General features: G+C 36.0%; 1 protein-coding gene across 3 annotated transcripts; it reads right to left on the reverse strand.

Moving 5' to 3' along the window:
- Window positions 1-3,845: 3,845 nt before the first annotated feature.
- On the reverse strand, window positions 3,846-24,230 carry LOC121316149 (cilia- and flagella-associated protein 36-like). 3 transcript variants are annotated; one of them, XM_041250979.1, is made up of 11 exons: window positions 23,958-24,230; window positions 22,875-22,939; window positions 22,390-22,491; window positions 21,422-21,533; window positions 20,361-20,448; window positions 16,695-16,851; window positions 14,550-14,673; window positions 14,121-14,317; window positions 7,033-7,191; window positions 6,266-6,371; window positions 4,378-4,464 (listed from the first exon to the last, which is right to left on the reverse strand). In XM_041250979.1, exons 1-11 carry the CDS (start codon window positions 24,058-24,060, stop codon window positions 4,454-4,456), a joined length of 1,224 nt encoding a protein of 407 aa, XP_041106913.1. In that variant the 5' UTR covers window positions 24,061-24,230; the 3' UTR covers window positions 4,378-4,453. The 3 variants fall into 3 exon arrangements, with proteins under 3 accessions (XP_041106914.1, XP_041106913.1, XP_041106912.1); XM_041250978.1 differs by having other exon boundaries at window positions 21,422-21,536; window positions 23,958-24,229; XM_041250980.1 differs by lacking the exon at window positions 6,266-6,371 and having other exon boundaries at window positions 3,846-4,464; window positions 21,422-21,536; window positions 23,958-24,229.
- Between the last annotated feature and the right edge of the window lie 1,624 nt (window positions 24,231-25,854).

The following is a 25,854-nucleotide window of genomic DNA, read 5'->3' on the forward strand; positions in this document are numbered from 1 at the left end:
CCCCCCCCCCCCCCCCCCCCCCCCCCCCCCCCCCCCCCCCCCCCCCCGCCCCCCCCCCCCCCCCCCCCCCCCCCCCCCCCCCCCCCCCCCCCCCCCCCCCCCCCCACCACAACCCACCAGTAGAAGATGACACAAGGAGTAGCAAACAGTGTGCCAATGTTTCAGCTAGAGGTTTAGTTTTGCAGCAGGAAGAATTCACTTCCCAGGAACTGAATCTCCTGTGAATGTGGGGAAAAATTGTCTGCCAATCAGGCTGGCAGGACTAGCAGGTTAGTAATGGGAGCTTGATTGGCTAAACCTTACAGAAGGCTGGGGGAGGGCTGGGGAAACTGTTCCAGGGGAGAAGGACTCAGACATTTAATGGTTTCCCTTTCAGGAAACAAACATGAACTGAAATGTCAGTAAGGAATCCTGTATTCATAATTTTAAGTACTGTACAGCGTGTTCATCCATGATATGTATGGGGTATATATAGATATATATATATATATATATATATATATATAATATATAATATCTTTATATGGAGAACAATACCTGCCAATGTCATTTTTAACAAAAGGTGGGACCACTGTTTACTATTTTTTTTAATACACTTTTGGCATTGGGAAAGCAGACTGGCTATGGTGTGTTCTTTTTTTTTTAAGCTTACCGTAAAAGTACATTTTAAGCCCAAATAGAGGATGTTTTAGTTAATCTGTTGCTGCTATATGGTTTATCATGGGTAGAGCCAGGCTCATTTTACCTGTAAAGTTAAGTGTTATCTTTCGTAGGGCAACCCTAATTTGACTAAAACATCAGGGAGTTGAAGCGTGTAATCCAAGTACAACAAAGAGTAAGCATGGATGGAACAAGGGCTTTAGGAAATGTCATAGTTGTCTCAAGTTAAATCCTGATAACAGTACTGTCCCCCTTACAGATTATATTGTCTCAAGTCTGTAAATGCCAAACATGTTGCTGACAAAGCATCAGACTACTTTTTTTTGTTGTTTTATAGTTCATCTAAATTAATGTATGGGTTTTATTTGCAGAGTTGATTTTTAACATGCATAAAACTCAACATGTAGTGGTTTTGTTTTTGTTTTTTAGCTGAAAGACCGCCAATCTACAAGTAAATTGCATTGTTGAAAAGCTACTTGATGCTGTAACTAAGTGTTAAAAGTTTAACACTGGTTGTTAAACGGACTGCAGTAAAACCGATACAGTACTTCTACTTAGTTAGTGTTTTTGATATTGCTAAAGAAAATGTACGTTTCCATCTAAACTAGTACACCCCATTCGGGAAGCCTTGTAGGTAACTGTATGCATTTTTAAGAAAAGATGGGATTCTGTAGATAGTGTAGGTTTTTTTTCTTCTTCCCATAAACATTTATTTTGTATTGGATGAATTAACTACCACTGTCATTATTTTACATTATTTGATAAAAAAAAAAAAAAAAAATCTGATGCAAGTTTCAGAAATTAAATGTGACTGTAATTAAATAACTTTTGTCTGACTTTTTTATTGTAATGCACATTTTCATTATGGACCAAGCAGTCTAGTGTATGGGCTTAGATGGTATTTGCCAGTTTTTAAATTGTTTTTATTTGATGTACATTTAAAGTAGTTGTAGCTAACACAAACATTTCATATTTCTGACCTTTTTTCCCCACTTCCATTCGCTAAATAGGTCTTGGGTGCAGTTTTTAAAGAAACTCCTGTTTTTTATAGCAAACTTGTATTTTAATTTGAAAACATATCGAGTACTCCACTAGGTGAAACCGGTCCAGATTGGTTGCCTTGACTGCCAGGAAATCTGTTACTGCCTCACTTCTTAGGTCATTTCGCCAGAAGTGTGTTTGAGGTCAAAGTATCATACTGGCTGCAATGCAGGTCAGTTAGTAGGGGAGCAGCTGGTTGGTTACAGGAAAGAAGAGAGTTGTTGAGGTCGGCACAATTTTTACTCCAGGTGAAATGGCCATGAAAGTGCAAGACCATCTACAGCTATGGCCAAAAGTTTTGCATCGCCTTGAGTTTGAGTTGGGCCATACATTTAAATAAATAAATAAATAAATCTGAATCCACCTATCAATTTATAGATATATTTTATTTAGCATAATAAGAAACTACAACATGATATTTCAAAAGTCTACCGGAAGTCATAATAGTGTAGTAGTTAATGTTGAATATTTAATTTTTTTATTTATTTAAGTATGTGGAAATATGTTAACATTCAATGTTAATTATTACATATTCAATATGTTAACATTACATTATTCAGCAGCTTTCATTTGACTTTATGAAGCAAAATTAGTTAATTCTATAGAGTGACGCAAAACTTTTGGCCATAGCTGGAGTATTGCAAACACTTTTCTTTAACCTAGTGTAGCACCGTTGTAAAATGAAAATGATTTGTTTAACTGCTGAAATACACATTTGAAACTTCTTTAGTGAATTAATGTGCACAGCATCTGTCATAACACCAGGGGAAGTAACTATTTTAATATATTAAATTGTGCATTTTCATAGATTGAATTCTAATTTAATATATAATGTTATGACTCGACCATTAATTATCCCTCGTATGCCAGCTGTGATGAAACATGGTTAGGACATCTTCAGTTATTGAGTATTAAAATGTATTAATAAAAGGAAATTTCCTGTTGACATGTGTTGCACTTTTATACAGCATATCTACATAACTGTGTATCCAATTAATATGATAATTGGTTAAGGTCATCTTGAGCACAATGAATTGAGAGAATCTGTGGGTATTTATAGTTTTGTCATATTTGCAGTTTTTTTCTTGTATGTGGAACTGCTTATCCAATTGTGAAAATGTCTGATAAAGGAACATGTTCACTTGTCCCATTTTATATTTGTGTACAAATGGCTACTGTATGTTATGGTGGTCTGAATTGTGCATTTTTTAGCAGTGCATATAATTGACCATACCTGTTTTAATAAATTTTATTACATGATCTATTCTGGACTACAATAAAATACAGCTCCTGTTAAATGCATTAGGAAGGGAATAATCTTTCAAATCCTTCAAAGGTGTACTAAGACTTTCTTACCTCCAAGTAAGTTCAAATGCAGCTGTAAATAAAACTGCTGCATCATATTGGTAAGGTCGCATGGTGTTTAGAATTACTGCATGTAATATGCTTCAGTATGATGGTTCCACCATGGTACTAAACCAATTTCAGAACAACTGCAGTGTGTGTTTCCCAGGTAAAACTGACATAGTTAAATGATTTTTCCAAAATAATGTGATAGTAATAGCCTATTGTAAATGTAGTCAGACCCATCATACATGCATGCATACATGTTTGACAGAACAGGCTCAACCTGGTGCAGAAATAGTTCCTGATAATTCCCAATGATGTGGTGGGTCCTCTGTTAACACCTGTACAGTGCTGCACATTTATAAGGTGGTATGGTCATGGCTCCTATTTACTCTGTAATCTTATTCTCCTTATAAAGGCAGTGCACAAATATCACTTTCCTCAGCTTTATAAAAGGGAGGCAAGTGGAAGCCTGGCAAGTGGAATTGAATTGGTCTGTTTGCAGCAAATAAAATTAAGACATAGGCCTCAAGCTGAGAAAGTTTTGTACCATTTTATAACAATATATTCTGATACCATGTTAAAGTCCTATATTGCTTGGATGTAATTATACATTTACAACAAACCCACCCACCCCCCCCTCCCCAAAAAAACTTTGTATTTCTGTCCAATAAATCTGCCACAGAAAAAATACTATATATTATGATATATATATATAATATTATATATTATATATATATATATATATATATATATATATATATATATATATTGTAAAGTATGTTCATTCAGTCACGTCTGTCCAAAGAAACCTGTGGGTTAAACTGGTAGGGACCCACTTTTTTCCTCCTGCTTTAGGGTGTAGAGGTTTGTAATACACAGTATTTGTAAGGTAATAGAATGGTATGTGGTAAAATTGACCTACTTTTTATATTCCTTTCAAATGTTTAAAAAATATTGAAAAATACAAAATAAAAAGAGTATGTTTCAATTTCCTTATTAACAATGGAACCAACACCTATAACTGAAATCAGCAAGAGGTCAAGATCTTTGGTAAAGGAGAATTAAGATTTTTTTCCATTCAATTAAAAGTTGCCAACACATTAAGACACGAATATGACTAAGTACCATAACCCAGACACTATATGAACAGTATAAGCTATTTCTTTGTTTTCACAGGCAACCATGGTTTAAAACTAACAGACCTCTATATATAAAAAAATAATAATGCATTCTTCACACCAAATTTCTGGCACAAAATAAACCAAATACAGTTCAGTAACGCATAAGTCCATAGGTGCCTTTTAATGTCTGTGTAACAGACTTCCGTCATTATTTTTTTATTACTTCTTGTTTAAGCTTTTCTGCCAGGTTCTTTCGTTTCTGAATCTTCTTTTTCTCATCTTCAGAAATTACCTTTAAGAAAAAAAAAGTTATGAAACTTTCAGGGTCACTTGTGAAAACCACAACAAACACAATTTGTCCCTTTCTTTTTTTATATAGCCTTTCTTACTTCACCTTTAAATAAACTCACCTCAACTTACTTTTAGCAGTCTCCTCAGAAAGACATTTTAAATTTGTAACATATGCAACTTTTCTAATGTATTAAAAAAATAAAGTTGAAATACAATGCACACATTACATAGCTTGATTGATATAAAAAAAACTGCAGTAACAGCCAACGCATTGAATACTGACTGGATTGGCAAATCTGTTAGATATTACTTAAATAATATCATATACTACTGTATATAACATTGAAAGTGCTACATCGGATATTCTGGGGCCATTTGTCACTTAACTCATACTCTATGAACATGACACAAGTGTGCTCTTCAAGTACAGGCGATCCTCAATGTTCGAGGCACGGCACTTCGGACTCCTGCATTATTACCCTGCTTCAACTTTACGACATCGACACGGCGAGACATGCCCCATGCGTCGTGAGCTCATGCTCTGTGTCTGAACCGCAGTACCTGCGATGGTTGCCCTGACTCAGTCTAGTGTTTTTTTTATGCATCTAACTTTTTATTTATTTGCCCTTAACAGTGTCTGATAAGAGCAATGGACTCAAAACAAAACCTAAGCTGTGAACTCTGTCATATGATGAGGGGCTGAACTTCAGGCGATTGTATTTCCTGCTAGGAGTACCACATACACCCACTGAATATGTCATTGGAAAGCCCCGAGTCTGTACTTTTAAACAAACCAGGTAGGTGCCTGAGTAATATGCACATAATCACCAGTCCCTGTGTAAAGATTTAAATACATATTTGCAGGAGTACGGGTCATTTTTGTAAAACTATATTATCTGACCGAAGAGTCAGGAACGTAACCCCAATATATAACATTTTTCCTATGGGAAAATGCGCTTCGACTTACAATGCAACTTTCAGGAACCAATTTTGTCGTAAATGCGAGGACTGCCTGTACTGGTTTTATTCAATCTTTGCCGCCAAGGATTGTGTGTCAGATCCAACTCTGTTTGGAAGTAGAGTAATCCGTCCCGTATTTGCCCTAACCATTTATTCGCCTTGATCAACCTCTTCAGCAGCATTAATTATTGAACAGAAATGATTAGTTCAGATATTGTAGATCCTACCAAAGTTTTCGTACACCATTGCTGGTAATCACATAAGCTGTTCAATGTGTTTATGTAAATAATTCCTGTTTGACTGCAGGGGCTATTAACTTCAATCTCTGTCTCGACCTCCTGCCTGTCACTCAGCAGCGAATGCACACATCCACATGGCAGATGGCTACCCTGTCACAAGCATTAATACCCTGTCTCTTTCTAAACAAGGGATTTAGGGGAGCTCCCTAATAAAAGCTGAATCTCAAATCAATAATTGTGTGAATACAGTAATTGTTACAGTTGTGTAGAATGGCATTTAAAACAGTATTCATTAATCCAACTTTTCACATATCTGCCCTTACTCTGGTCCCACCCCAGTCGTGTGATGGATTACTATAGCATTTATTAAAATTAAATGAAACTTAAGCAAATCATACAAACCTTCAAATTAGTAACAACAACAATACTTTAATAACCAAACACACAAACAGGTATGACACATGCACATTTATCTTCACAGAATGTTTCAGCTGAAAAGGTTTTAGCTTTGAATGGCATTTTATTAAAACCAATAAGATTAAAATAAAACAATCACAGGAAACATCACGGAAACACAGACACCGCTAGAGACAGTTAAATCACCTTGTCCTCCTTCTCTACTAAGGGTGTGCTCACAGTTTGAGATACTAAGTGTTTCTTCTTTTAGAACATTATTACCAGTGAGGTTTGTATTAGAAATATCCACACTCTGTATGTATTTGAGACAAAAACAAAACATGAAATGTAAAAAAATAAATAAATAAACAAACATTAATTAAAAAGAAAACATGAAAAAAGTAGAACTTAAATCAATGTTAACACACAAGAAAATGGCAAGGTCTGTATTAGCAAATTACTTTACATCATGCCTCAACCCAGTTGTCCCAGTCTTGTATAATAAAGGATAACAGCACATTTCAGTAACATATCTGCAACCAGTGAAACAAAGTTACCATGTTGCCATCAAGTACTGATCGCTTCCCAACTGGCACAGACAATACTGGTAAATATTTTCAATTCTAAAAACTTGCATTACTGATAACTATTACCTTAAAATCAACACTAAAATGTGAATTTGTATTTGGGGTTGGGGTTGGAGAATCAGAAAACTTGTTTTCCCCATCTTGCATTTTTTAAACTGTTGGACGTTGCTGAAACATTATCAACCAAATCAGAAAGCTGTTTTGACAAACACTCTATGATGCAATCTAAGTACAAACTGTTTAAAAAAAGGTACATTCTCCTATGATAATGTACCTACTACTGTATGAGGGAGTTTCATTTTAAACATAATAAACACCTTCTGAAACAGCAATTCAATTTTTCTGTGATGCAATGGCCCTCAATTAAAAGCATAAAGCTTTTCCTACCTGCTTGTTCTCAGATGTCAATATTGAAGGCTCCTCTGCAAGTTCAGCATGGGTCGGTTTATGTCTTTGCTCTTTCTTCATGGCGAGAAGTTTGTCCCTCTGCTGTTTCAGGTACTCTGCTCGCTGCTGAAGCTGCTCTTGCTGATCTGCTGACAGCTCCTGCAGGAAATTAAATACATTAATAATTACTTCCAAATTCAGATTCTAAAGACTAGGGGACACTGGTCTACATGTTACCAGAAAATGTAGAATGAAATCTGTTTCTTCTACGATGTTGATTCTGCTCTCATGCAACGCCTTTCTACAACTTGTAGAAACTAGAAAGAAATGTTTATTTATTTATACAGAAGTATCGCAAAGCACTGTACATAGCAGAAAAAAATATCACATCACAATACATTTGTATAGCATGTTACACATACAACTGCCTTAATCATACAAACAGTATACACAATACAAAAGCAGCAATTGTAATGTTACATTAAAACCCACCAAGACAACAAAGCCATTTTATAAAAGTGCATTTTTTGTCTTGACTTGAAAAATGTAACGATCCCAGCTTCCCTGACACACGAAGACAGAGCATTCCATAATTTAGGCGTTCAAGAACAAGCCCTACCTCCTGTGTTGCTTTTGCTGACCCTAGGAATAACCAGCAGCCTCGCATCCTGTGATCTCAGTGTGGTTTGGAAGATATGAGGTCAGTAACTTAGTAAATCAATTCTATACTGCACAAGGAGACAGTGTAGAGCCCAAAACAGGTAATATTTTCACTTTTCCTGGTATTCTGAACAAGCTGCAAGCGGGATACCACACGTTTTGATACACAGGAAAAAGTAGATTACAATAATCAAGTCTAGATAAAACAAAAGCATGCATGAAGTCTGTGAGCATCAAATATGGAAACAATTGGTCTAAGTTTGGCTATATTTCTCAAATGGAAAAAAGATTTAGCAACTTCCCTAATATGAGTCTCAAATGATAGATCAGGATCAAAAGGTGACCCCCAAACTCTTAACTTCTTAAATTTTGAGGAGAGACTGCAAGGGTACTGCTCATGTAATCCCACATTTCCTTTTAGTTGGTTCTCTGAGCCCACTAGCGTAACTTCTGTTTTATTTGAATTCAAACAGCAAAAAATTCTGTGACATCCAATGCTTGATGTTGTAAGGCAAGTAGCTAATAACACACAGGCAGAAGAATGTTGAAGTATTTTATTTTAAAACTTCAACACAATCATCACTGGTGTATGCCGTTTTTAATTTTTTTATGAAAATTACAAATGAGACTAATGGTAAAAGCTATGTGAACCACTGATTATAATCGTTTCATTATATATAACAAGAAATGCAGTAAACAATCTGAAAAGTTGAAAAAAATTCATTTAAATCAATGCTAACATAAAAATGACCTCCTCAAGGTTGGTTTATACTTCTCTCGCTGACAAATGCAGTATGTCAGCTGCAGACACTTCTACAGGTGCTACAGTAGATTTTTTGACGCAGCAAAGTGGCAGTAGCTGTCAGTCATACTTTCAGCCAGTCTGTGTTGCTGCCAGTGTCGACTTGTGACTCGGGTTGCCAACAGGCTCCACGATCCCACAACACTTTGAGACAGGATTTTAAAATTGCCCGTCTCATGAATTAAGTGAATGTGTAAATTGGCTCATATATATTTTTATGAGCAGCAAACAAGTAAAACTGATCAGCTGTTCTCCATACTGCCTCCGATCAGACTTACTGAACAGCTGAGCAACGTTACTGATTTGATGGGGAAAGTAATTGCATACAGAAAATAAATAGCGACGTTAAGTTATTAGCGACTCAAATATATAAAAAGAATAACGATACAGAAAAAAAACATTGTATTCATTATTATTGTTATTATTATACAAGTGGTTGCTGCACATGGTAGCCTATGTAAGCATCAATATTCATTTTAGCAAAGGTTCATTTACGCTTTAATTTCATTCAGATTAGACGCCAGTTTAAAATTGTTCATGTTTACTGGGTTCCTCAAAAACGTCCTCTATCGTGCTTCACTGGCTTGCGACCATGAAATAAATTTTGGAGTTTTTCAACATCATCTGACACATAAGAAAAGGCTGTACGACTTTTCAAAAAAGACACAGCTCGCGGCAGTGCAGATGATGTCATTCCGACCGTTGGAGACCACTGACTGAGACCAAAAATATATATACATACATACAATAAATGGACTTCTGTGAGTTACAGGAAAATAATTCCATCTAGGGATAGAATTTATGTTATGTCATAAATTACGAAACCAAAGGTCGTGTAATTTATAAACTGTCGCAGAAACACCAAGATGAAATTTCCTGCAACTCACTGAAGAGGCCCATCTATTTTTTTTATAATACATGGATGCCCTTGTGATGCCAATATAAAAGTTCAGCAGTACAGTTTATTTATATTTATTTTTAAACATAGTTTTTCAGTGCTGTACAGACGTTCTATGTTGTTACCCGTTAGTGCTTCAGCTTTATTTGGATGATTGCCTTTACCTTGTTTAAATTTCCTGTTCCTCTTCAGTTTTTCGGAGATGCGAATGTACCAGCTTTACATAATTTTTTTGGTTAATGTATTCTCATTTTGTTGATCATTAATAAGCATTTCTGTACTGTGGGTGTTGTCGAGACACTTTGTTTGACTTGAAAGTGATGTTCTCGAGGAGTCGAAGAGGTCAAGTATATTTTCCTCTAAAGGAATTAATCACTTTCTGACGTCACTACTGTGGTATTATGCCTTTTCTTTTGAATGGCTCAGGATGCAAATATAGCCTTCATCCATATATATATATATAGTATTACTTCAAATTAACGCCTCACTAAGATATCAGCTTTTTAATAGACGCCACCCTCAATAAAGAAAAATAAAGGCATTTTTTTCTACCCCTGTTCAAATAAATAAAGAAACACGCAACTCTGGCTCTGTACATGTGATGCCCCCGAAAAGACTGCAGCCTCAATCCACCATGTAATACAAACTAAGGTACACACACCTTAGTAAGCACATTTATTTTATAGTCCCGACAGACAACCCAAGATGAACTACTTACAGCACAGCAGTCCTCCACGTCTTTTTATTTTTTTATTTTTTATTTTTTTCCCAGCAGAGTTCAGTGCCAACAGAGCAGGGGATAAAACAAAGGCTGTCTGTTTATCTCGTCCTCAGCTTGGATGGTGAAAACTTAAACTCAGAGGAACTTAGAGCTTTGCCGGTCACTCTAAGCGCTATCCGAAAGCTGGCTGAAGATATCTTCTTGTAGGGGGTTTACTTGTTTTGTTTTTTATTCAATTGAAATTTTACTCAGTCCTATACAAATATATTAAAAAAAAAGTGCTTACTATCTATGAGAAGATTTAGTTTCTGTTTCTCTTACTGAGAAATTACAAACAAGCTGGTAAATTACAGTAAGAAAAAATAAATAAAAAACCGAGTAGGATATATTTGACTTTTAACAGAAATCAGACTGATATTCAGAGGTAATATTTTTCGTTAAGAAAAACAACTGCACCACACTCAACTACTGTTGTCGCTCCTCTTCTTGTTCCGCCCCTTAGCAACCAATACACACTCCTGATTCACTGTTAAAGTACTCCCCTGACCTCCCAACTCCCACCTAACAGGCTCTCGTTAACTCTCAGTAAATGTACTGTACTCAAGCCCCCAAAACAAAGAAGAGTAGGCTCTCACGGTGCCCCTTCTAAAATGCCTTAAATCATGTAATAAAATACTGCACAATTCAAAAACCATAGTATTTCTGATAAACGCCACCCTGAATCAAGTACTACAGCCATTTTTAACAATTTTAAATAAACGCTGCGGCGCTAATTCAGAGTATTACAGTATATATAATATGGGTACAATGGGAACAATGGGTAATCCGGAAATATGTAAATTTCAGCATTACAAGAGCCAATCGAATCGCATGAAAGTCGTCTATATAAGGGGTGGACACCAATATCGATATTTTGATATGGTATCGTTCGATATCGATAGTTTCCATATCGCAATATCGTAGGATTAAAAAATAATAATTCAAGTGCCTTCAGAGACATTCTTTTTATTGCTAATGCTGTTAAAAATACAAAACGCAGTATAATCAAGTTTTTTACATTAAGATACAACAAACCCTACACATACCAATCAGCTAGTCTCGTAGGTAAACACCACACACAAAGTATTACTTACCCACTTTACTCCATTGCAACATTCAGCACGACACCATACTTAATACTTTGAGGTGTCCTGAGTCATCATTTATTTCAGCGAAAATTCAATTACTTCAGATTGGCTAGTCTGTGCGCAGTGAAATATAGAAATATTTTGGTTTTCAGCTGACTGAATAGTAAAACAATATAACAATACCTTGTTTTTCTCCATGGATATTGTGAAGCAAAGCAGCACTGAAGTTAAAGTTATTGCTTTTCTTGCATACATACAGACGTTAACAGATTTTTTATATATGTTTCATATTGCAACGTGTTATTCTATTTTTCTGTGTTTTGTAAGACTTTCATATTATCGATATCAAAATACATGCACAATATCGATATACAACTTTCACATCACTGGCCATCCTAATAATAAATATATATATATATATATATATATATATATATATATATATATATATATATATATATATATATATATATATAAAAAATATATATATTATAAAAATCAATCAAACGGAAGCCTTTTATTAATTTCGGAAATAAAACATTTATTTTGTTTACCTTCATTTATTTGGACCATGGTGCATTCACAGCTAAAAATATTTCATTGACTGTCAATGGAGACCAGCAAAGTGACCAGTAGTTAACTACAATGTTTATCAGGTCATCAATTATACAAGTATTAGTATTTATATATCATTATATAATATATATATATATTATATCTATATCTATGATATATTATATCTATATATATATATATATTATATAGAATTATATATAGACACACACACACACACACACACATACATACATATAGTGGCTTGCAAAAGTATTCAGACCCCTGACCAATTCTCTCATATTACTGAATTACAAATGGTACACTGAAATTTCGTTCTGTTCGATATTTTATTTTAAAACACTTAAACTCAAAATCAATTATTGTAAGGTGACATTGGTTTTATGTTGGGATATATTTTTAGAAAAATAAAAAAACTTAAATATCTTGCTTGCATAAGTATTCAACCCCCACACATTAATATTTGGTAGAGCCATCTTTCGCTGCAATAACAGCTTTAAGTCTTTTGGGGTAAGTATGTACCAGCTTTGCACACAGTGTCGGAGTGATTTTGGCCCATTCTTCTTGGCAGATTTGCTCCAGGTTGTTCAGGTTGGTTGGACGATGCTTGTGGACCACAATTTTCAAATACTGCCACAGATTCTCAATGGGATTGAGATCAGGACTTTGACTGGACCACTGTAGGACATTCATCTTTTTGTTCTTGAGCCATTCCAATGTTGCTTTGGCCTTGTGCTTGGGATCATTGTCTTGCTGAAAGGTGAATTTCCTCCCAAGCTTCAGTTTTTTAGCGGACTGAAGCAGATTCTCTTGCAGTATTTTCCTGTATTTTGCTCCATCCATTCTTCCTTCAATTGTAACAAGATGCCCAGTCCCTGCTGATGAGAAGCATCCCCACAGCATGATGCTGCCACCACCATACTTCACTGTAGGGATGGTGTGTCTTGAGGCATGGGCAGTGTTAGGTTTGCGCCACACATAGCGCTTTGAGTTTTGGCCAAAAAGCTCTATCTTGGTCTCATCTGACCACAAAACCTTTTCCCACATCGCAGCTGGGTCACTCTCATGCTTTCTGGCAAACTCCAGATGTGCTTTCAGATGGTACTTTTTGAGTAACGGCTTCTTTCTTGCCACCCTCCCATACAGGCCAGTGTTATGCAGAGCTCTTGATATGGTTGACTGGTGCACCATTACTCCACTCCCAGCCACTGTAGCTCCTTCAAAGTGATTGTTGGCCTCTCTGTGGCTTCTCTCACAAGTCTCCTTCTTGTTTGAGCGCTGAGTTTTGAGGGACGGCCTTTTCTTGGCAGTGCCTGGGTGGTGTGATGCAGCTTCCACTTCCTGATTATTGATCCAACTGTGCTCACTGGGATATCCAAACACTTGGATATTATTTTGTACCCTTTCCCTAATCTATGCATTTGTATTACTTTATCTCTAACTTCTGTAGAATGCTCTTTGGTCTTCATTTTCCTTCAGATTCACAGCCTTACCAATGCTCCTTCAACAGTGGGGTTTTTATCCAGAAAATGTGACAGCAACTTTAATGGTTCACAGGTGGAGGCCAATGGTAAGGTAATTGTGTCCTCGTTTGGGCAATTTCTTTCATCGGTGCAAACTGGGAGCTTCCACAGCACAGGGGTTGAATACTTATGCAAGCAAGATATTTCAGTTTTTTATTTTTCTTAAAAATATTTCCCCAACATAAAACCAATGTCACCTTACAATAATTGATTCTGAGTTTCAGTGTTTAAAAATAAAATATCAAACAGAACGAAATTTCAATGTACCATTCAGTAATATGAGAGAATTGGTCAGGGGTCTGAATACTTTTGCAAGCCACTGTGTGTGTGTGTGAGATATATATATATGTACACAGATACATACATACACATACACACACACACACACACACAGAAATCGATCATGACACTTTCCTAATGACATCCCACACTGGCTTTGCCGCCTTTTTTTTTTTTTTTCATCCTTTCGCCCGCGAGATAGCCAGTCACTTTCCTCGTGACTTTTCACTGGTTGACTAATCCTATGATGTAATGTTGCTTCTACAAAATCAACTCTCCTTTGCTAAAGTTGCTTGCAACAAAGTTTACCAAAACTTGTAGTTTGCATGCCATTTCTACAAAAAAAAAATCCTCCTTTTTACAGTTTTTTTGGCAACATGTAGACGAGTGTCCCCTCTGCTTTAGGCAAGTTATCCTGAGATTATGAAGCAATGAATTGTCAGTCAGATGAGTTTTACAGCTGCCTGTTGATAAGAAATAGGCAATTAAGTAAAAGTAAACTTACAGTGAAAGGTCTAGATATCCCTGCCTCCTTCCTGGCCTCTTCTAACCAAGCCTCTGCAGCCTCACTACTGCTCTTCTTGTTCTCTGAGGAGGTGGATGCTGGACTGAGCTCAGACCCATTGACAGGGGCTTTGACTGGTGCAAGGACTTTACTATTGGCACAGAGACTCCCAATGCTGCTTCTCCCTGGAAAACATGCTTAGCACGAAGAACAGTGAATATAAAAGGTTGCTAAAAGAAGGTTTAAACATTAACAGATGCTTAATTTATTATGAACTGAACACACTGGGTAGGAAATCACGTGGTATTTCATATGCAATTACATGGTTACTTGTGGAACTTAAAATAAATCGTTACTGTCTGAAGACTACTCGGATACAAACAACCATTTGTGTGCAAGATTTTGACATGTGTAATTTAAACTAATTACCTGACAGCAACTTTGTGCTTGGTTGCATACAGTCTTTGGAGGGACTCTTCTTTCCTGCATCATCAGTGTTGGAGGCACAAACAGCTGCTCCTTTCTTCACAGTTTTTACTGGGGCTTTGCACACCTACAAAAGAGACACTGGTTAATAAAATGTTCCCCTTTAGTTTTCACACTTAGTTTTCCATTCTTTCCAGCAGAACACTGATGCTGTTTCTATAAGTAGTTTTTTGCAATTGAATTTCCTTACATTTACCAAACCAGAATCTATATACAAAATTCCATGACCGCAAATACAGTGCCCCCCTTTATAAAGTGGCCCTTTATACCACGGAACCAGTTATAAGATGTTATTCCACTACAACTTTAACTCTCATTATAAAGAGGAACACAAGCAGCACAGTCATGTAGTTATAGCTCCCAAACTGTCATGTTACAAAGAGGGAGCACTGCTTAGGAATGCAGCTTCTTTGTAATGTAACAGGTCAGCCTCCAATGTTGTTGGCAGAACATTTACAGTTTTCCATTCCTGTTTCACATAATAACATAAAGCATGATCACAGCAGTTGTTCTTGTGGGCAAAATAACTGAACACACATTCTTACCACGGTTTCTGAAACGGACAACTTAAATTCAAACTGAATTCAAATTAAATTCAAAAATTCAAATAGAGAACACCACAGATAAAAAAAAAATGCTATTTCAAAACACAAAAACAATAACTAATGCAATGTAATTACCACTGAAATGTCATTTGTAACTTGCTGAATCTTGTTCAGCCAGCTCACTAACTTCGCTTGGCTTTGTTTCATATGTAAATCTATATAATAAATACAATAATCTGTGTATGGACTGCCAGAATGCATATTGCTATAGCGAGGAGAGCAATAAGGAATACAACATTATCATTTCTTTATGTGCATTAGCTGAGTATCAGTAGAGTGATTTTCTTTTGTTTTTAAATTTTTAGGGAGTGTGTCCGTCAACTTGGAAAGGAAGGGCACAAGAGACTGAAAAAGGCTGATTTACAGAAAACAACGAGAAAAACTGTAACAGCCTAGTACTAGTGGGAGGAGCGCCGGTGAACACAGCAGCTAACTACTTCAAAGTAAAATTACAATTAAAATGTAAGGCTGTAGTTCATGCATACCCCATATGTTAGCATTAAAGTATGTACAGTATTTACTCATATTTACTAAAGCATATAAGCAACCCTTTATGAAGGTAGGCTGTGTAGTCCAGTGGTTAAAGAAACGGGCTTGTAACCAAGAGGTCTCCGGTTCAAATCCCAGCTCCCTCACTGACTCGCTGTGTGACCCTGAGCAAGTCACTTAACCTCCTTTCGCTCTGTCTTTCAGGTGAGATGTTCTTGTAAGTGACACTGCAGCTGATGCATAGTTCACACACCCTAGTCTCATATATCTTGTAAAGCGCTTTGTGATGGTGGTCCACTATGAAAGGTGCTTTCATAAAAAAAAAAAAAAAAAAAAAAAATCATAAAATATTTTTTTTAAGAATTTACAACTGCAAATCTGATTTTTATCAAATTTTAATTGTTTTAAAAACAAACCTTGTTTTGACAAATGCTGGTTTCAGGCAACCCTTTATTTAAATAATGTTTATTCAAATATACCCCAGCTTGTCTGCCTCCCCTAAAACTTCCACTAACATCATCTCCCAGAATACAATGTCTTCAGTTACCAAGAAACTGTCCACAAGAAAAACCAACCCAACAAACATTATCCAATATCTGGCTAGCCCTGTTGTCTTTGCAGCCAATCACAGGAAGAATAAGAAAAATTTGAAGCTATGCCAATTAATGTGTAAACACACCAGGTCCAGCTACAAATCCAACTGTCAGAGGCAACCACTAAAAAAAGGTGCCTATATTACTCTGACCCAAACATGATGCTGAATTAGACAGAATGCCAGCATGTAGAGAGCCTGGATTAGACAAGTTATACCATAGAGGTTTTAAATTCATACAGTTACATTACATACATATAAACCTTGGAATGTTGCAAACGAATAACTGTCCATTTGAACTCTAATGTTCAAAACCTTTAATACAAATGACGAATTATTTCAATAAGTGTATTTTACTAGTTATTTGCTGTAGATTAGATGACAGAAGTGATTGAGACTTACTTTCTGTGTTTGTTCACTTTCTTTTTCTGAATGCTTTCTCAGACAGGTTTCATGTTGATCTTTGCTCTCCCGTGAGCTGCTGTTTGAAGCTGACCCAGATTCTTCCTCCGAGAACCTTTTTTTCGCCAGGTCCTGCTCATATTCATCTTTTGATCTCCTGCCACAGAAGCAGAAGAGTGAAAAAAAAAAAAAAGTTTAACAACTCAGCTGTCACAGAGTTCCCTTTCCTCCCTAGACTAGAATGCTTCAAACAACCCTGGTAACTTTTGTAGTGATGAAAGCTATTTGTTTTTTGACTGCATTCTGTTGGTTTGTGGACTAATTACAGCAGCAATAAGTGCTAGTAGTGGTACCCCTGCACTATTTAGTGTTCATTGAATTTTCATGACCCACTGAAAATCTGATAAATAACTCTCCTACTTTTCAGTTAACCCTGTAATGCCCATTTCTGTATCATATACGATACAATGCTATATATTGCTCTGAACGCAGGCAGAGGCAGCACAGCAGCAGGGTGAGGAGGGCGTGGCCCGTGTGTGTGCCTTTATTTTACAGCAAGACCTTACAATACGTAACACGTTAAAATAGAAAAATATCCCTGGAGTAAAGAATAAGTTGTGTAGGCCTTTCTTTACCCCAGTGAATTAACTACAAAACAAGGATAACAAATAGCAGTTCAAGTTAAACATTGTTTTGTTTATTCCTGAAATAAATAGTACATAACGCTGACACAGCATTTTATTTATGTTTTCTTTTTTCATTCCTTGCCATTGTCGTTTCTCCACAGTAAACAGCGGCCATCGACACGTTTTCATAAAGTAATAACATGAGGTTTACGTGCGTCTTTTTCTAGCTGAACAAGCAAACGAAAACTGAAATTTAATTTTAAACACTTCAAATAAAACAAAACGTGGAAATGGCGTTTTTAATTTAAAGGGAAAAAAACTCACAATGTTGGTTCTCATTCATTACATTCCACATAACAGAAAGGCACAACAAAAAACATATGGTCAACGGAAAAAAGACAGGGTACCATGAGTTTTTTTTTTTTTTTTTTTTTTTTAATTATTTGAGTATAGAGCATTTTTCACTATTACTGTTTTCACATTAAACTAACAAGAAACAACAACCTGCTGCACAAGTCCTTTCAATTACTGCCCACGTTTAACTACACATTATAATTAGATGCATTGCAATGTTTACCCTTCATTTCTACCTTTTTGTATACTTTTAATTTAGTATAGTATCCTATATGAAAAAATATTATTCTGGAACCATTAAAATGAAGGTAGATCGTTTACGTAATTAAGTGGTAGTGGTACCTGTTGCAAACTGGCACTATTTTAGGTTAGGGGAAATTAGGACATCTGGTCACCCTAGTACAGGAGAAAAAGGAATCTATCCTGAAGGGTTGGGGTAAATACAATATGTTTAAAGTAGAGCTAAAAATATTATTTACTTAGTTGTCAGGTGGTATAAAGCCAAGAAACCAATATTAGAAAAACCTTAAGGAGATTAGTTCTCCATAGACACTGCTTATAAGACTTAGTGGGAATAGTATCAATCCCATTACAGCATCAAGGCAGCTGCACAAAAGGGAAGTTATTACACGCCTAAGAACATAAGAAAGGTTACAAACTAGGAGGAGAGCATAAGGCCCATCTTGCTTGTTTGGCTGTTAGTAGCTTATTGATCCCAGAATTTGATCAAGCAGCTTCTTGAAGGATCCCAGAGTGTCAGCTTCAACAACATTACTGGGGAGTTGGTTTCAGACGCCCACAATTCACTGTGTAAAAAAGTGCCTCCTATTTTCACTTCTGAATGCCCCTTTATCTAAACTCCATTTGTGACCCCTGGTCCTTATTTCCTATCTCATGTTGAAAAAGTCCCCCAGGTCGACACTGTCAATACCTTTTATGAATCAGATCGCCATGTAGTCTTCTTTCTTCAAGACTGAATAGATTCAATTCTTTCGGAGCCTGTCTGTATATGACATGCCTTTTAAACCAGGAATAATTCTGGTTGCTCTTCTTTGCACTCTTTCTAGAGCAGCAATATCCTTTTTGTAGCGAGGTCACCAGAACTGAACACAGTATTCTAAATGAGGTTTTACTACTGCATTGTAAAGTTTTAGCATTACTTCCCTTGATTTAAATTCAACACTTTTCACAACATATCCAAGCATTCTGTTGGCTTTTTCATAGCTTCCCCACATTGCCTAGATGGAAGACATTTCTAAGTAAACATAAACGCCTAGATTTTTTTCATAGATTCCTTCTTCAATTTTACTATCTCCCATATAGTTTTTTAATGGACATTTTCATTTCCTGCATGCAGTACCTTATATTTTTCTTTATTAAATGTCATTTGCCATGTGTCTGCCCAGTTCTGAATGCTGTCTAGATCACTTTGAATGATCTTTGCTGCTGGTGTTTACCACTTCTCCTATTTTTGTGTCATCATTTTGGCCCGTTCCAACCCTTGTCCATTTTTTTTAAGGAACACAAAAAAATAGTGTCAAAGATACATAGCTGAAAGGACTGTTTTTTAAAATAAATAGGCTTCCATTTAGATGTACTGTAGTTTTGGTTTTGTTGGTACAGTACTTTATTTTCAACATAAGTATGTTAATTCAGAACAATATGATTCTGATAATATCACTTGCCAAAATAGATGACTGTGGACATGTGGACTGTAATACAGTATACTTTTAAATTCAGTATGTACAATTCCCCATTAACGACCCAACAGCAAAATGAAATAAAAATGTTACCCATGCACAGAACAGCGTAAAACAGAAAAGGCAATTAAAAAAAAAACAACCGTTTCCAGAATTAAAACAGAATCCAAAGTCAGTATTCAAAATTGCAGAATATAGTGCTCGATAAGGCCTGAATGTCACAGTTTACTTGCAGATGAATGCATCACAATATCTAAAACTGTTTAATGATTAACTTTTACGTCTCGTTCGCTTTGTTTTGCTGCATTTTCGTCATGTGAAACTGGAGGAAGCGCTGTGTAACTGCACAAGACAGACAGGATGATTTGGAATGCGAGAAAAAAAACAAGCTGTGACGGATAAACAATTACATTGTAACACTGAAGAGATGGGCTTTGTACCAGAAAACTGGTGACGAAGTCAGAAATCACGTGCATTAACTTGTTACATACATATAATGGGGATTGGTTTTCTTCTTAATACAAGGATGGTAAAACACGACTGACGTATATGGGTAACAGATATTCGAGTGCTGACTGTATTCCATTCAGATCAACTGATACAAGGTACTACTAGTTTCCTTGTCAATAAACAAATGCATGATGTTATGTCTTTAAATACCACTAGACAACTCTAAGAGTACAACAAGATGTGTTACAAAATATTAGAACTACAAGTGTTGTTGATTGTTGATCATAACTACAGTATATTTCAATATAGTTTTCCCCCTTTCTTACAAAAATATAAAGATCCCAACTTATTGAATGGTTGCTTATAGACTTTACATCAGAAATGACTCGCTGCCAGCAGCAAAAAGGCTTAATGCTAACCCCCTGACCATAATAGAACTATCATAAAGTGATAACCTGATATGATTAAGATATAGCTAATTGTTTTTTTCCCCCCTTCTTGTAGTATGCCACACAGCAACAGAACCTTTCACTTACTTCAGCACCTCCTTCAGTATTCTGAGCTCCTGCTCTTCCAACTCCGATATCATGTCCACACCATCTGTCAAACACTCAGGCAGTGTACCTAACACAGGGGAGAGCAAGAATACAAACGTTTAAATGTTCCTTTTTATTCATCTTCCTGTTGCAAACAGAAGAAAAACTAAAGTTCACTCTATTGTTAAATGTGCTGCCAAATACTACAGAATCTTTCAAGTCTTAAAACTTAAAGCAATTTTCGATAACCTGTTGCATTCCTGCTAAGTTTCAGTGTAACCACATAGTATTAAACTGTGCACAACTAAAAAAATATATACTTATGTTTAAATCGTTCTGTGTTTTTTTTCTGGAGAAAACTGATTAAGCTTCTCATTTTTGTACTTTTTTTTTTAAATGGCTGGGAATCTGTGCTTGACAATCCCAGGTTGTTGGAGCATGCAGTCAAATCTGCTGCTAGTACTTGATTTGCAGCATCGTGCTTATAGCCTGGTTGTTAAAAAAGGTAAAAAGGTTGTGAGGTTATCAGAGGATACAGTATGTGAAATTTATAGTGCACCTTTACAGTTATGTTGTATATTTAAAATAAAGTACAAAAATAGAAGATTGGAAGAGCCTGTACAGCAATGAAACTTCTTTAGCTACAAGATACTGTGTAAAATAGTGTTACTTTAATGTTTTACACTTTCCAGGTGGATTCATTTATGGCAGTGTTCTTGGGTGGATCAACAGAAGCTTCTTATTTACTTTTAAGAGATCCTCTCTTCAACTAATAAGCTTTATTCCAGACTTTGGCAAGTGATAATAATAAAGAACTCAAGTCGCTTTATTTATTTTGTCTCCCAACAAAATGGTGGTCTAGGGTCATGGGTAGAAATCCTTGTGTAGTTTTATTGCAAAATTTTTCAAGCAGCAAGAGTTGTAAATGTTAGCCGATCAAATTTGGCATAAGGCATGTGAAGCCCAGTATATTAAAGTGTTTGAACTATATGGGATTGCGACTGGAAACTATAGATTTCAAGTCGTATTTTGTATTTCTTGGCGATTTCAATGTTATTTACCATTCTTCTCCTCAATTACACGAAGTGCCTGCAGCTGCAGCTCCACATTCTTCTGAATCATTAGAGATTTAAACATTTCAAAGTCTTCTGCAGCCAACACTGGTTGAAACACCTTCTAAGACAGGAAACGAAGGAATACAAAATATAAAACTGAACACCTCTAGAATATGCGGAGATAAGATATATCACACGGTAATCTAAGGAGCTTGTAAAAAGATTTCTCAAAACCTTGGACCTTAGATGACAGTTACCTACAAATACCAGCTGTTAAACAGCTGTCTTAAATCGTAAAATGATGCAAGGTTAGTCACTTACAGAACCACAGGTAACCCTAACCTAGATTTGACCCTATTCACACAACCTAAATATTGAGCAAACATCGAATATTGAAAACATGACAATGAAGTGAACATCAATCAGGTGGTTTCAAGCTGTGTTGACTGCATATTTAAATTATCCTTGATTTCAAAAAGGCAAATTCAGTTAAACCCAACAACGGTGGCAGGTTGCTTCCCGTTCTAATCTAACACTGGTTGTCATAACCATTACAATGTTCAAAATCATACAGGTACCTGGTCATTGAGCAATGGTCACTTATGCCAACAGAATAATTAAAACACCTTCCAGACTTGTCAAATTAGTGCCACCCTGGCTGTCTATGTCTATCCCAGACACATTATCAATCAGTGTTTTGTTTTTAATTTTATTTTTATTTATTTATTTATTTTTTGTCCAACCAGGTTTTTCTTCAGCAATGAATAAAAAACATTTTGTTGATCAAGCAGCCAGCTAGTCATGTTGCAAATGATTTAAACCATACACTACCATAACTCTCTCACTGAACTATGCTGAGCAGCAAAATGCTTTCCCACAATCTCTACTCAATGGTGTAGAGGGACTCTTTCTGACTGACTGTTTGGACTAAAGTGAATCTAGCCCTAAAGGCTCCAATATCTTGAAATATATACCTGTAGTGCCTTTGATTGTGCCAGTGGAGATACGCATGCTTCCAAAAATTGTTCTTCACTGATACCAACCTCCTGTGTGTAATTACCCAACAGTTGTTCTACCTGCAAAACAAATAACTGTACAGTACATTCATTTTTTTTGCCAAGTCACAAACATACAGGGTACATCAATAGCCTCCCTCCCCCATAAATACAAAATATTTTGTTTCTACCTTTATTGTTACTCTCTTTTCACTCCCCTCCCCTTGCTCAACTCACAGCTCTGAATTCAGAGAACGGTGTACTACTGCAAGAAGTACTGTTGAAATGAGCAGGTTTATTTGCACAAGTGGGAAACAATATCAATCCTGTTTCTGACAAAATCCCCCAGGATGATAACCAAATTATTGAATAACTCAAACGCTGCAATAAGATAAAATGCTTTAGGGTTCACCTGAAGCACAATAGGCTGTGTCACTGAAAGTCATACAAATCTGTCTGCTCACCATTTCCTTGTACTGCTGATGGACCTCTGTATAGGACAGTTTATTTTCATCATCATCATCAAATACTGAAACAGAATTGAAACATTCAAGACATGATCGATTAGATCTCCCAGTTATAACAAAATAAACGTGTTAAAATGGTGGGGATGGTGGTGGTCTTTGAGCTAATATCAATTCTTCACATTAGATATGACCTGTAATTGATGTCAAACAGGAAGTTTTTGGGGTTTTTTTTCCTCTGCTTGGGTATGGTATGAAAGACACAAAAATGCTTTCCACTGACACCACACAATAAATAAAGGATGATAAATTAGTCATTGTCCAGTCAGTAAAAATGTAAAGATGTATGGTATCCCCATTTGAAAGTGTCACGTCTACAGTCGGGGTTGTGATTGCATGGACATTTCAATTTCCATACTGGTCCCCACTAAACTACCACCAACGCCTGTCATTCTTTTTTTCATTCATCACGGGGGACTGTTTACTATGGATACCACAGCACTACCCGACCCTTTCCTAATGATGTAAGTACACCAGTAAGACAAAAACAAATTTCACATAAAATTGAAGTTTTCACAGCAAGTAGAATATTTAGAATGCGTCAAATTAATGATGCAAATGTTAAACTCAAAACACTGCTGGTCTTTTAACGAAAATGTAAATTATGTAAAATAAAAATTAAATACAATACAATAAACAGAAATAATATATTTAACACAGTCATTCCTCAATTTCGACTGATAAGGCCACATTTTCTTTATTGTAGAACTTATTTATTTGACTGTCAAATGATGGCGATGTTAATAATTTCATTACCATTAGTATGTATTCGTGCGGGAATCCTAATAATCATTATTATTTATTTATGTATTTATTTAAAGTCGACAAAATCAAAGGGAAATCACAGACCACCCCCATAACCTTTTTTTTTTTTTTTTTCGGGAAGAACAGTCAAAAGTCACTTGTGACGCAATGTCTACTGCGGCTAAATTAAACGAGATTACAAAACAGTTCTGATTATAGATAGTGCTAGGCCACAATGCAACACTTTGAAAATACCTTAATTTAAAATAGTCAGATTACCTGTACATTTGTGTTCGATAAAGTCGGTTACGGGTATAACCCAATCTGGGCTGCCGAGATATCCAGCAATGGTCTCCACTATCCACTCATTATCTTCATCCATGTTTGAAGAAAACTGTTGCTATTGTTAGTGGGTAAATCTTGTACTGCAGTACAGTGTTGCACTTCCCAGCTGTGAAGAGGCAGACATTTGTTATCGCTCAGCTTCTCAGGTTCTCTACTGGAAGGAGAGAAAAAAAATATCTTGCACTGAAAACGCACACATTTCAAACTACCCGGATGGAATGACCCCTAATCAGCTCCCATGGCAACCTACGTCACAATCTGTGTTTTGTAGCCAATAGATAGTCTGCCATACTAAATCTATGTGTTATAAGGCTTATCCTTAGGGCATTTTAGATGTCACTTGATGCAGGCTATTGAAGCGAATAGTTTTAATGAGTCAAATATGAACCTGTTAAAATAGTTAATCAACGTAAATCAAAAGATCAAAACAATAAGAAAAATAAACAATAACACAGCGAGTATCTCGTATATAGATATATATATATATATATAATATATATATAATAATATATATATATATATATATATATATATATATCCTATATAGACTCTCAAGACAATCAATCAAAATAGGATGATCAACAGTGTCGAATGCTGTACTTAGATCAATAAGTTTATTATTTTCCTCAATCTGGTGACATGCTACGGGGTTCTGTTCCTCGTTATATTGAAGAATAACCCTTCACCTACAAATTGATGTTTTTTATTTCAGTATAACTATTCCAAATATGATATTTAGATGGTTGAAAATGCACCGGTCACCTGTGACAACCTGTCCCATACTGGGGTTGGTTGTCACAACGTATGTTCTTGCTTTTACAGTAGACAATAATGCAACATTTGTAGGTTGTTGTTTTTTTAAATAACATCAAGTTTCTACTGTGTACAAACACAGAAAAAGTTGTATTTTTACTTTTTATGTGAACATAAAAAAATACAGACCTATATATATTTGAAATGTTGTCCCTTGCTACAAAATAATGCCACAGCCTCCACAGAACCAGAGGACAAACAGTAAATAATTTAAATAAGCATTACATGGTGACATATCCCACATTTTGATGTAAAAAAGTAGAAAGAAAAAACATGACTTCTTCCTATAGGATCTGCATGTGACAACCAACCCCTAAAACTATGTGTCAACCTGCCCCAACCAGACTTTACATGATAATTTAATTCTCTCAGGACTACTGGGAGAACCTACTGGTTTTGTTTAACATGGCCACCAGTTCAAACAAACTCCAATACTACTAAGAGTTATAACATAAATAACAAGATATGCATATTTTATTTTGGGTATGAAAAAAAATGAAATAGGTGCTAACCTTTATGTTAGATGGAATTGACCTCAAATTACAAGATGGTTGACTTCCAGACAATAGAACACACATTTCAGTGTTAGCATCACCTGCCTGCACCATCTAGTTTCATAGCTATGAGCACTGTGACAACCAATCCGTGTGACAACCAACCCCGGGCTCCCCTATAAGAACTGAGAGTGAGCCCATATCTTAAGATAACAGCACACCACTTACTGTTTTCAGTACTGCAAGAAGTGTATTAAGTTGGTTAGCTACTTGCTCTCAAAGTGGATAAAAAAGGGAGATTAGAAGGCCAAGAATTGTTAAGAACTTTTGGATTCATAGTAGGTTTGTTAAGCAATTGTTTTACTGCATCAACCTTAAAAGAGTCAAAGCACATGTAGTGGATTTCATCTTCAGGACTCGAGTAGTTAGATCTAGCTGATTAATCAAGCAAAAAGATTCAAATGTTTGTTTTCATGTAGCAGAAATCGAGTTGGGCGTTTTGGTGTCTTTCCACCTACATTCTA

Source organism: Polyodon spathula, chromosome 5, assembly GCF_017654505.1.
Source record: "Polyodon spathula isolate WHYD16114869_AA chromosome 5, ASM1765450v1, whole genome shotgun sequence".
NCBI classification, from domain to species: domain Eukaryota; kingdom Metazoa; phylum Chordata; class Actinopteri; order Acipenseriformes; family Polyodontidae; genus Polyodon; species Polyodon spathula.

Coding starts and splice junctions, on each gene's coding strand:
- LOC121316149 (XM_041250978.1), bottom strand. CDS start 24,060: ATGGATGAAGATAATGAGTGGATAGTGGAGACCATTGCTGGATATCTC. Junction 21,537..22,389: donor CACAATCAAAGGCACTACAG/GTATATATTTCA, acceptor TTCCTGTCTTAG/AAGGTGTTTCAACCAGTGTT. Junction 14,318..14,549: donor AAGCACAAAGTTGCTGTCAG/GTAATTAGTTTA, acceptor CTTCGTGCTAAG/CATGTTTTCCAGGGAGAAGC.